Here is a 13031-nt window from a genome sequence, read left to right as displayed (position 1 = left end):
GAAGCACATTCTTCCAGAGTCATAAGAATACATCAACATGGCTTATGATGTGGGAGTCCCAAACAGATGATCCATTACTCAAGAGTCCTGTGACAAGTCAATTTTTCAAGAAATGACTGAACTAATTAAATTGAGAAAAAAGAAAACACATGGAAGCGATTTCAATAGTTGGTGTGATACGGAAGAAAGGACATGTGTGTTGGTGTCATCCAAGGCTGGAGTTGAGTTTCAGCACTTAGGATCATAGGGAATTATATTATCTCTCTCTGCCTTTGTCCTTATCTACAAAACATGGATAGCAACCTTGTAGAGTCATGAGAAATAATTACGCACAAAAATCATACAAGTGCCATAATCGGTGCATAGGTAGGCACTCAAACAATGCTTGTCATCATTCATTAACTCAAGTACTCATTAAATACTTTATATACCAGGTACTGTACAAAATCTGGCTCTGACTTTTATTATAAATGTTTTCCAATAGGAATAAGGCAAACCAGAGATGAACGTTGAGTAAATGGATGTCTTTATTTATTGTTCAACATAAATTATCACGCAGAAAGGTTAATTTCTCACTACAAAATAGTTCCCTGATAACTTAATGGCTCAATTAAAACTCTACCATCCCAGAATCAATACTTTAATTTGAATTCATCCTTTTCATCACTGAATTATTTATTTGGTATCCCAAATCTGCCTTAAAATGTAAACATTCCTGGGAAGTAACTTTATGAAACAGAGGAGGGAACTTCCATACCTCTCACCAATGTTCTCTCTTATCTGGCATCTCCTGTCTTCTAGTTCCACTGTTCCCTAGCTTTGGAGCCTTGGGCATATCACTTTCTGCCCCTGAGGCAGCTTCAGGATTCAAAATGGCATTCAACTGCATTAATATAAGTCAAGAGGTATAGAGAAGAGAAAATTTATGGGGTGGGAGACACAAAGAAAGCAGGAGGGGAAAAAAGAGACACATGGAAGAATCAGGTACTGACTGTGAGAAGAAGAGGCTGAGAGGCAGATGCATAAAGAAAAAAACTTTGCTGGGGCTGGCGCTGTGGCATAGTGGGTAAAGCCACCACCTGCAGTGCCTGCATCCCAAATAGGTGCCGGTTCGAGTCCTGGCTGTTCCACTTCCTATCCAACTCTCTGCTATGGCCTGGGAAAGCAGTAGAAGATGGCCCAAGTCCTTGGGCCCCTTCACCCACATGGGAGACCCAGAAGAAGCTCCTGGCTCCTGACTTCGGATCAGCACAGCTCAAGCCGTTGCGGCCAACTGGGAAGTGAACCAGTGGATGGAAGACTTCTCTCTCTGCCTCTCCTTCTCTCTCTGTGTGTAACTTTGACTTTCAAGCAAAATAAATCTTAAAAGAAAGAAAGAAAGAAGAAAAAAAACTTTGCATAGGCCTGAAATTTCACTTAGTGTATGTTAAGCCCTCAGGTGAGGGATGTAACCCAATCTGAATAAAGTCACCCTCAGTTATAAAATTTATGAGTACAACTTTTAGTATTTCCCAAAAGTTAAGGGTCATCCAGCAAGTGAATAGTGATGGTTTTCATTAATATCATTACTGAAAAAATGAAGACCAACTGAGGGTTACAGAGATGATAAATCTAGAGAAGAGTCACCAAATTTAAGTTTAAACAAATCTGCTTAGATGTCCCAATGATCACACTTAAAGTGAATCAAAACTCTATGGTATTAAAAACTGCATTTTACTATATAAACTATACAATTGTGTCAATGTATCACCATAGAGGTTTTATATGTGTATGCAGACTTGTTTTTTTTTTTTTATTTAACAATTTAAGGGATTTTTCAAAGATATAAATTTTTACCGTTTTCTGCTGTTTTTAGATCCCAACCCTATGAATGGTAATCCCCCTACCCTTATTCTCCTCTTTACTGATGACTTATTGTTGAAGGGATAAGGGCTTTTATCATCAGGCTGCCTTAATGAGGTTCTGACCTCTTTTTCTAGGCAGTTTCTCTGCTTAGATGAATTCTATTCTAAAAATATTAACTGAGCTCCTATTACGGGAGGTACAAAAGGAATATGGAGATGAAGAAGAACTGACTCCTGTCTTAGAGGTTCTTGGGCTTCAGTTCACTGCAGCAAAACACATCCTCTGGACAGACCCCTATACATTATGACAAACCAAGAGAGCTGTAGTTGAAGAGTATCAGGATGAAGTTAGGGTGGTCAACATTTTGCCCAGTTAAACATACATGACATATTTCTGGGCAAAGCCAAACATCTTTCTCTTGGCACTATCTATCTTTGTGTCTTCCTCACTTCTCTCCTTCCAAGTTTCAAAATTCATACAAACCTTATCAATTGCTAGTTTTCTTTATGACCATACTAGTTCACCTGCATTTGGGTGAGAGTATCCCACATCTGGCCTCTCATCACAAAGCCTGCATTTGCCTTTTCAATAGAATCCAACAGCCTTCTACTACCTAAGTATGTGTTCCCAAGGAAGTAAAATGCACATTCTGGGCTGAGTCTGAAGTACCTTGAAAGCAAAATCATCTTCTTTTCTGAAGAAACTATAACCTACTATTAGTAAATTAAACAGGATGCCACTCATGAAAGTGCCTAATAAGGCACGAAAAACGGTATTATGAGAAAGGAAAGCCAAAGATCACGAACTAATGGTCTTGCTTCCATGGTGTTTAAAATCTAGAAACCGAAAAACCACCAGCTGGATTTCTGGGTTTTCCAAAGGACCCGAAGGTCTGGCAGTACTGGGTCCGCACCTATGGACGGCAGGGGTGATGGGCACCCTGCTCTGGCTAGGTCAGAAGCTCTCAAGCAGAGAATGCTTCTTCTGAAGCCTCTTGTGGTTATCGAGGGCCTGTGCTACCGTCGTACTATGAGCCTTGGCCTCATGCTAGAGCTCAAGTACAACACAAAGCAAAACACAGACGTCCCTACCCTCCTGCAACTACGTGGCAGTTTTGGAAAAAAGCTGGAGGAAAAAGAAAAGCCACCCACTAGAAAACAGTGAGAATGAAAGTATCCTAAAGTCCCTGAGAAGCAAACCCTACTTAATGGTATCCTTGAGTGAATCATTTAGTAAAGTTAATGGCTACTTCTTATTTTATCAGTTTTGATATCTACATTGGGTGTGTTTCAAGTGAATCTATATAATTATCAGATGACATTATAAATTCCTATGTCTATTTATATGTATGATACAAATACCACTTTCACACAAAATGGCTTCAAAATTTCACTCACAGATATAACAGTGTAAATATATTGTCTAAATTTGTGGTGAACAACCTCACGTTGGCCATTTTTTTATTTAAAAAATGGGCTTTCCCTTACTCTTAGCATTTCTAGTTTTTGACCACAAAGCAAATATATTTCAGATCTATTTGGAAGTTTCTAAGTATCAGTTAGTGTCTACTGTCTTCAATTTCTGCTTTTGCTCATCTACACAAAAATCTATGACAGCTGCTAATCATTTAATAGGTAAGTGAATAAAGGACTCCAGGATGACTGCTGGACAACTTGAGAAAGTCTACATAGAGGTGTTCACACACTCCTAAGCTCTCATGTAATCTTGGGACTGAAGCTGAGATAGATTTAACTATCTCTAATATGAGGGGGCTTCAGGAAGTTTGTGGAAAATTCACATTTTCTTTTCAGTTCATTTTCCTTTTTTGAAGCATCCCATATAAGCCATTGGGTATCTAAGGGATAAAAAGGTTTCCCCAAAGGAGTTAGAGCCAATGCCTGGTAATATCTATTGACAGAATTATTGAAACATATTACGTGCACTGAAATGGTACTTTTGGAGTGCTAATATCTTTAGGTGAGTACAGACTATTAGGTTTATATTCCAGAGGTGGTAAGCGCTAGACATCTATCTATACTCCTCCTTCCCTTTCCCACTACATCCTCTGGCTTACTCTTTCCTGCTAGGCCTGAACCCAGCCTCAGAATCTTCCTTAACCTAACTGTTCCAGAGTGCTTCATCAACTGACTGCAATATTAACACAACAGATAATGTGTGTTCCTTTAGGTCTCATGTTGTATGACCCTTGTTTCTGACATTTTTGTTTGGTTTTTGATTTGATATTTGTTATTAAAGGCTCACATTGTTTCATATTGGTATATATGGGCGTCTCCAAACACAAGGTTTTTGCCTTCCACTTATTTCATAGCATCAACTGCAGTGATTCATGTATGGTAGGCACTCTCCGTACTCCAAACACACAGGAGACAAATGAGCTGCATTCAGGGAAATGTCTTCAGCTAAAAATAAGAGCACGGGGCTGGTGTTGTGACACAGTGAGTCAAGGAGACGCAGGCATCCCATATGGGCACTAGTTCAAGTCCCATCTGCTCCACTTCCGGTCCAGCTTCCTGCTGATGGCCTGGGAAAAGCAGCAGAAGATGGTCCAAGTGCCTGGGCCCCTGCACCTACCTGGGAGACCCAGAAGAAGCTCCTGGCTCCTGACTTTGGCCTGGCCAAAGTTCACTTGGGAGTGAACCAGCAGATAGATGACCTCTCTCTGTCTCTCCCTGTCTCTATAGCCATGCCTTTCAAATAAATACATCTTTTTAAAACAATAAATAAATAAAAACAAATAAGAGAACTGTCCCTATTTTTTAATACGGTTTAGACTGGAGTCAGTATACTACTTTTGTAAAGAGTCAGTTGTCTGCAGGTCAGAAGGTTTGTGATACAACCTCTCAAGTTGGCTTTACTGCATGAAAGGACCTACAACAACACATGAGAGGGACAGTCTGTGTTCCAATTCAACCACTGAACTGGAAACTAAAATTGGATTTTCATATAGTTTTCAAGTGTCACAAAATATTATTCCTTTTTGGATTTTTTACTGCAACAATTAAAAAAAAGAAAAACCATTCTTAGCTTTTGAACACAGAAAAACATGGAGCAGGCCTAGATGTGGGGTTCTCAAAATGCAAATTTGTGGTGGTCTTCTAAGACCCTTTCAGCAAAGTCATTTACCAATGTCTACCTCAATCAAAACAATGTATCATAACAGATCGAATGTGAAAGCAAATGTAAGCATCTATTTGCCTTTTATGAAGCTAGATACTGAAGAGATGTGCAAAACTGTAAAATACTACTCTTTTCAATGTTTGTAAAAATATGTTAATTTCATACCAAATGCTGTTTATAATAACATGTTATGAGCCCACAACTTTTAAAAGAGAGTTTAAAAGTCCCCCCTTCTGGTTTCTGATATGATAAATGGCAATTGATACAACTCATGTGAACAAAAGATCTCTGGGAGCTCTCAGAGAATTTTAAGATTTTAATGGGAGGGTCCAGCCAGCGCTGTGGTGTAGAGGGCTAGGCCTCTACCTGCAGCACTGGCATCCCATATGGATGTGGTTCATGTCCCAGCTGCTCCACTTCCAATTCAGCTCTCTGCTATGGCCTGGGAAAGTAGAAGATGACCCAAGTCCATGGGCCCCTGCACCCACGTGGGAGACCTGGAAGAAGCTCCTGGGTCCTCGCTTCAGATTGGCTCAGCTCTGGTTGTTGCGGCCATTTGGGGAGCGAACCAGAGGAAGACCTCTCTGTCTCTCCCTCTCACTTTCTGTAACTCTACCTCTCAAATAAATAAATAAATCTTAAAAAAAAAAATTTAATGGGAGCCGGACATTAAAAAGCCTGAGAACAAGCTGCTGGGCTCCCACGGCTCCCACGGCTCCCACAGGGGTGAATTGACTACTGCCATTAGAATGCATTAGGCCTGCCCTCCAGACAGAACCAGCTGATCTCCATTTTGACTTCTTCCCACCTAAGAGCTGGCTGACACTTTTTTGATCTGATGCTCACTGGGTAAAATTTAATCTCATGTGTTTGCACATTAAATATAGTGGTTATTTTCATGAAAGAGCTTTCAGATACATGCAGACCATAAAAACACTTCAGCCTTTACTTTGCCAAAATGGCAACCAGAAATATGTGTGTTGCCCTGTCTTCCATTTTCCAATCTTTTAAGGCAAAAAACTAATATTGTAATTTATCAAAACAGAATCATTATCTAAGTTAACATCAGAGTGCACCTTTGACCTGGCGCCGCAAATACTGTGGGGGACAATCCTGATCAGAACTCTCATGGCAGAGTGACACCTATAGTAAAATCTTCTAGCCATGATGTGAGCTTAACTGACAGTGCTAATATTGCACTAGGAATTACATTTTGCAAGGAAGATAGACACAACTTATACAGTAATTTAAACGAGTATTAATACTTTACTTGTTCTGTCATTTGAGATTTAGTAACTTTCGAAAAGACTATTTTAGGGGAAATATAAAGGAAAGTTGTTTAAATTCCAGTGTTACAATGCATGGGGAAATCATATAAGGAAGCATTCCTTTCAACACAAATTTACTTTGTCATAAGGTTTAACCATCAATACAAATGATGCATACTGCTGGCCTTGGGAAATCTAAAAAAGAGTAAAGATGATTTCGACATTTAACATTTTGTTTAGTTCTATGTTATTAGAAAATGGTTTTCTCATGAGTGTATGACTCTAAAACTCTTTATAATTTCTCTTCTGGAATATTAACTTTGTAAACAATAACACAGGAAGAAACAATTTATATGTTGCGCTAGCTATCCTAGCCATCCTTCAATGTGTATTATAAAACGTCTTATTGGATGCTATGACTGCCATAATGTGTGAACACTAGCTCTAAGTTGTAAAACAAAATACGTTTGGCTATTTTGACCAATACTAACACTGCAATACACTAGCATCATGAAGACACTAGTGATTTTGAGAAAGGTACTAGCAAATTATTATCTGTTTAGGGGATTAGTACCCATGTGGGGAACAGTGCAAATTCCAACAGAGAGATTTTAGTGGACACTGTGTTCAATGAAGAACAAAAAATAGATCTGGGGCAGGCACTGTGGAATAAGTGGGTAAAGCCGTCACCTGCAGTGCTGGCATCCCTGTGGGCACCAGTTCGAGTCCCAGCTGCTCCACTTCTGATCCAGCTCTCTGCTATGGCCTGGGAAAGAGTGGAGTATGGCCTTGGGCCCCTGTACCCATATGGGAGACACAAAAGAGGCTCCTGGCTTCAAATCAGGGCATCACCAGCCGATATGGCCACCTGGGGAGTGAACCAGAGGATGGAAGACCTCTTTCTCCCACTCCGTCTCTGCCTCTCTGTAACTTTGCCTTTCAAATAAATAAATAAATCTTCAAAAATAATCTAAAATACGAGGGAAATGCTTACTGCTTAAATCTACAGTAAAAACAAAATACTCATCATGATTGCAAAACATCACAAATTGTGAAACTTAAGTTATTTGTGAAGTAGACAAAAACATAGCTTCCTCAGCCATTTTTTGAGATCTCAGCATCAGTTTAAAGAAAATGCTTATATTTAAAATATAGCCCATTTCAAAATCTGACTTCCTACACTGAGTACATTAAAGCATACGAAATGAACATATGCCTTATATCATACAACACTCTCACTCCATGTGTATGCAATGCAGGTGACAGGAGACTAAAGTGAAAAAAACAAACAAACAAAGACAGAATGCTATTTGTTACTTCATTCAATTTGTTAAGGAATCATCCTCAATCCTAGAAGAAGAAATAACTATGGAAATCAATAGATGCTCACGTGAACAATCAGTTCACGTGAAGATGCATGGGGTTCACATGTGGAAATGGAAGAATGAAGAGCACACATACCGCCCTATGCAGAGGAGACGTTATTTCTAGCAATGTGGTCGGCACACTTTTCCTTGTGTAATATATTATTTTCTCCACTTTCATCTTGAAATTCTTAAAATCAGAAGTCTATTCATTAAAAAACCTAAGTAAAATAGTTTACTTAGGAAGCAACAAATTTTTAAAAATCACATGGAATTTATATTACTACAAAGATAAAAAACAGAACAAGGACGTTCTGGTTCATATGCAGGTCCTTCAAAAAGTATTTAGAAAAATTGAATTAAAAGAGAAGTTTATTTTAGCACAAAATAAAACCTTGAAATCCATGCATAGTTTTTCTTTAATAATATGTATTTTTCATGAACTTTCTTGAAATGCTCTTGAATTTGAGAATAAAGAGTTGAGAAAGTGTCACAAATATTACTCCAAAGAGACAAAAACTACAATCAAAGTATCATTATTTTAAAGTTTGGCACAGCAGCTGAAAATCTGAAAAATACCACTGCTATTTTAATAAAATAGTTTTCAGTTTTGATTTGTTTTCCCAATCCTCCCCCCCCCCCCCCCCGCAGCAGGAAAATACATGTATTTTCTCTAGCTGCTGGGGTTTTATTAGCACTTTGTGGAAACTGTTGGCTTTCAGAAATGGACAGGCTGATTTGAACCCAAAGTCAGACAAAATACAGAACTGCCACAACAATAAGAAGCAACTTAGAAAGAGGATCAAGCCAAGCAGATAAACAAACTTTATAGACCCAGTTTTTGGGACTGTTCATCAAGTCAGTTCCCTAATTTCAAAAAGCCAAAGCAAAGCAAAGCATGGTGACTTACATTGCTTCTTTAGTTCCTTTAGTTGTTGTTTAAACTGTACAAACTTTTCATTATTTTGGAAGTCTGCATCAGAATTCTTATTCTGTAAGGCCGAAAATTTCTTCTCTACCAATAATTTTAAATCTGGTATTTTTCCTGGCCGTTCTTCTTTCACCTAAGGAACACAAATCTTAGTTTAATGTTAATGATAGTGTTAAGGGGGTTTTGTTGGCCTCACAAAATTCAAATTAAAAAGGTAAGACAGAAAACAGAACCTCCCACTAAGGAACCAGAGAGACCGAGACTCATTCCAGGGCAGACTGCTTCAGACGGTGGAAGCACTCATCCCTCTCACCCGCTCATTCTCCTCTGTTTCTGAAGCTCTCAGTCCAACAATGCTCCTGCTAACTTGCTGTCTCCCACTAACCACCAGAGAAAACCACAGGATAGGCAAGGCCACCAGACCCAGAGCATCGCCCTGTCTCCCTTCACCCCACTCTGCTCAGCCTCTTCTCCCACTCTCCACCAAGGCTCCTCATCCTCTAGCCCCTTCTTCTGGGCCTCACCCCCAGCAGATGAGAGAGATTCTTCTGTTACAAAAGAAGTTCTAGGCTTCCAACTTGATCTTCCATAATTTCCTGCTACAAGGAATAAGTACCTCCTTTGTTTTGTTCAAGGCTGAACTCTCAATCCACGTTTTTTGTCCTTCCCAGTACCAGAAAATTATTTTTCAATTCATAAAATTGTCAAGGATGCATAAAAGTTGAAGGAATTGGACTATGAACAACCATTCCTCTACTTCCTAGATGTCAGAGTTAACACTTTGCTATGTTTGTATTATCTCCTCTCTCTGAATCTATCTATCTGTTCTTTAATTCTTAATTACATCTTCTTCATCTCCTTTAGAACAAACTCTCCCTCTCTACAGGCTCGTTCCCAGGAAATCTTTATTTTGGCTTTTCACTCCCAAGTGTAAACACAACCAACCTCTTACAACCCCTGTTCCCTCTCCCTAGTTATAGTCCAGCCCCTTGAGAAGAAAAGGAGCTGCTGTTTCCGCTTCCTCCTCAAGCCTTTGCCACTGCAGGGGAGCTGCTGCCTCCCCATAAGCTGCACTTCACGGCTCTCCTTCAGGCCTTCATAACTGGCCCTCTTATCTCTGACCCTTTCACAATGGTTTGACAAAAAGAAAAACTCATGTGTCTTAGACTTCTACCACAGCCCTAGTAATAATCAGTGGGTTCTCATTCTGCTGCCCTAAAAAATGTAAATTCTTTGAAAGATGCCATGGGGCCTGCGCTGTGGTATAGCAGGGTAAGCAGCCGCCGCCTGCAGTGCTGGCATCCCATATGGGCGCCAGTTCGAGTCTCGGCTGCTCCACCTCTGATCCAGCTCGCTGCTATGGCCTAGGAAAGCAGTAGAAGATAACCCAAGTCCTTGGGCCCCTGCACCCACGTGGGAGACCTGGAAGAAGCTCCTGGCTCCTGATCGGCACAGTTCCAGCCCTTGAGGCCAATTGGGGAGTGAACAGCGGATGGAAGACCTCTCCCCCTCTCTCTCTCTCTCTCTTTCTGTGTAACTCTGACTTTCAAATAAATAAATAAATCTTAAAAAAAAAAAACTTTAAAAAAATTTAAAAAAGAAACATGCCTGATTCATCACCATATTGCTGTTTCTGGCACTTACATGTTTCAAACAAATTAGTTGCTTCAAATATACTTAACTCACCAACAGTCACAATTTATTGCCTCTATGATTAACAGAGTACATACTACATCTGGGCTAGAAAACAATTTAGAAATTATCTTAATGTCTTTCTTCCTCAATTTCACAAATAAAATGATACACAGAGAGGTTAACTGACTTATTTGCTACCATCTGATTAGTCAGAAACAATGCTAAGGCTGCAAGGTTGACAAAGAAAATTCTTGGTTTAAGTTCTGGTCAGTAGGAATTATTTCTAAATATCTTCGAATCTGACTATCAATTCATATGAAGTCAACAGATAATCTCCTATTTATCTGTCCTGATTGTGTCACAGAGAAAAAATATTTCTCACTTAGCTGCCATGCATTTTGATTACTAAATTGAAATAAGAATTAAGCACACAAATGAAATGCCTTAAATTCATATTTACACTCATACACTTATACGCAGTGTAGAAACAGACCATCTTCTCTTTGTACTAAGGATCTCCACCAGTGCTAGATTCTCCATCAAAGAGAGTTATTAAAACAGAAAGGTTTTAATGACAAGTCTTACATATAATTAAAAATGTTAAATCCTATAAGGTTAAAAACCAGTACAGCTTGATTTGGAAAAGAAAGGTAGAAAGACAACTTAATAATGTCTTATATGTCTCAAGAATAAAAGCTATTATAACTGGTGACTAACTATCCTATACCTCTACTTGAGAGAGTAAGACAAGACAAGCTCAAAACAGAAGCAAGGAGAGTTCAGACGAGATCTAGAAAAAAATTACTGGTTCTTACAAAAGATTATAGGTTCTCTTCCTGGATTTTTAAAATAAGATAGATTTGCATCCACTTGCGAAAAGTCAAGGGCAACCTTAGAGGAAGGCATTCAGAGGAGGCTTCTTAAGATCTTTGATCAGTCTGCAATTATTATGTAATCTGGGATGTTCAGAAAAGATCTGTTTGGAGCATATGTAAATAAAATTCAATGTTTTGAACAATCTCTAGACAACTGTACTGTATTCCCCAGTTAAATTACAATCACAGCTCAGGAGCTAGTGGAGGACTGAGTAGCAGGTGGGAACGGTGAGGACAGAGGGAATGAGCACTCTGAGCTGACAACATGATAACCTGCTAGGATGAAGAAAGCCTGGAGAAACTAATGGAGTGCTTCAGTGTACTCGTTTCCCATAGCCAGAACTTTGAGAAAACTTCTGTAAAGCACAGAAATTCATTACAGCAAGTATCTTCCCTGGAAGTCTGATGCTGCAGTTGGCAGAGTTATCCGCTACAAAGAGAACTTACTGTATTCCAGCTATCAGAACAAGAGCACAGAACATGTTCAACTCATTATCTGTTTAAATCAATGCAATCAATAAGGATTAATTTTTTATGATTTCTTGTTTTTAATGGATAGGGATAAAGGCAGAGGGGAAACTACTCTTTTAATTAGCCAATCATGCATGTTATCTAGTGAAAAAAATAAGAATGGCTCCTATTTCTGAGAACAAATTTAAAATACCTCAAAGACATTTGAGATGGACAGACAGGACCAATTAGATCCTTAGTTCCATTCATTTCCCAAGGATAAAGTCCCTGTGACATAAGACTTAAAACCCTTGTAAATCCAAAGACACTAAGTATATGAGTTTACAAGGGCTGCCATAACAAAACACCAGAGATCAAATGGCTTAAACAGAAAGTTGTTTTCTCACAGATCCGGAAACAAGAAGGTTGTCAAAGCCTGGGCAGAGTTGGCTCCTTCTGAGGCCTTTCTCCTTGGCTTGTTCATGGTGTTTTTCTCTCCATCTTTCCTTTGCTCTAGCTTAGCTCAAAGTCACTCAGGAATAATTAGCTACATGTAAATGGAACCCAATACTCCTACAACTGCAGCATTTTTCTGTGTCAGCAAGGGGAAGGCAAGGCAAGCCTTGAACTGCCAGCTAACAGCCCAGTTGGGTATCTCTGAGTCTGCCTCTCTGAACAGAGGTTATTTCAGGAAGAAGGACAATGGTAGAGACAAAAGGTGATCGCTTCTCGGCCTTTTGGCTAAGATCAAGTGTGGAGACAAAAAGTGGAACTAGTCCATACCCAAATTGATGCTACATATTACTTTCACCATGCTTTACCATTAATATTAAATATATTTACTTGATGATAACACACATTTCTTTCAATTAATATTATATACATATGTGATTGCTCAAACTGTGTCATTTCATTGCCAAAGGGCAAAGTCCAGGTCTCCTCCTCCTCCAATTATCATTACTGCCTTATGGCCTTCATTTCATTGGAAGAGGAGATCACAGGAGCCAGAGGTATTAATGGGCTGAGTCATTCACACACTTTTTGAATCATGTGAGAATTTAGTATAAAATTAGGCATTCCTGTAACTGCATCAAGATTCAGATGGATTTACTTGCTCCAAAATAGCCAATGTTAGATGCTTGGTTCTTAAAATAACATATACTCAATAATTTACATTTTGGAGACACCCATTAGAAGTTTATTGTAGGCACTTGCTGGTGATACGCAATTTGCTCCGCACACCACTTAGCACATTCTTATTCATAACTTGATCTAAGGTATGGCAGATGCTTTGAAGATGGAATCCAGAGGGAACTGCCTCAATTGGTGCTACAATATTAATTCAATAAATATTTACTGTCTCCCAATTGTGTGCCAGGTATTATATTGGGCACTGGGACGTTTATGGAAGCTGGCCCACACTTATGACATATTACCAACCCAACTGGTAATGTACCCTGTGGCCAATTTATATAGGCTAATGCTGGCTCTACCTTTGCATGTCTGTACAGCAAAAAAGCTTGGT

At 39.2% G+C, this 13031-nt stretch overlaps 1 protein-coding gene and 1 pseudogene across 3 annotated transcripts in view; one reads left to right on the top strand and one right to left on the bottom strand.

Moving 5' to 3' along the window:
* The window catches only part of NSMCE2 (NSE2 (MMS21) homolog, SMC5-SMC6 complex SUMO ligase), a 249982-nt gene that overhangs the window by 151256 nt on the left and 85695 nt on the right, over positions 1 to 13031 (bottom strand). For all 3 annotated transcript variants that reach the window (XM_002710541.5, XM_008255900.3, XM_070075483.1), the window contains one exon: positions 8526 to 8679. In XM_002710541.5, the coding sequence (XP_002710587.2) occupies positions 8526 to 8679 (154 nt within the window). The remainder of the gene's footprint in view (positions 1 to 8525; positions 8680 to 13031) is intronic.
* On the top strand, positions 12228 to 12404 carry LOC138850257 (U2 spliceosomal RNA; annotated as a pseudogene).

Source organism: Oryctolagus cuniculus, chromosome 6 (assembly GCF_964237555.1).
Source record: "Oryctolagus cuniculus chromosome 6, mOryCun1.1, whole genome shotgun sequence".
NCBI classification, from domain to species: domain Eukaryota; kingdom Metazoa; phylum Chordata; class Mammalia; order Lagomorpha; family Leporidae; genus Oryctolagus; species Oryctolagus cuniculus.
The sequence above is the reverse complement of the archived record's forward strand: the minus strand, read 5'-3'. Positions and strand labels throughout refer to the sequence as shown.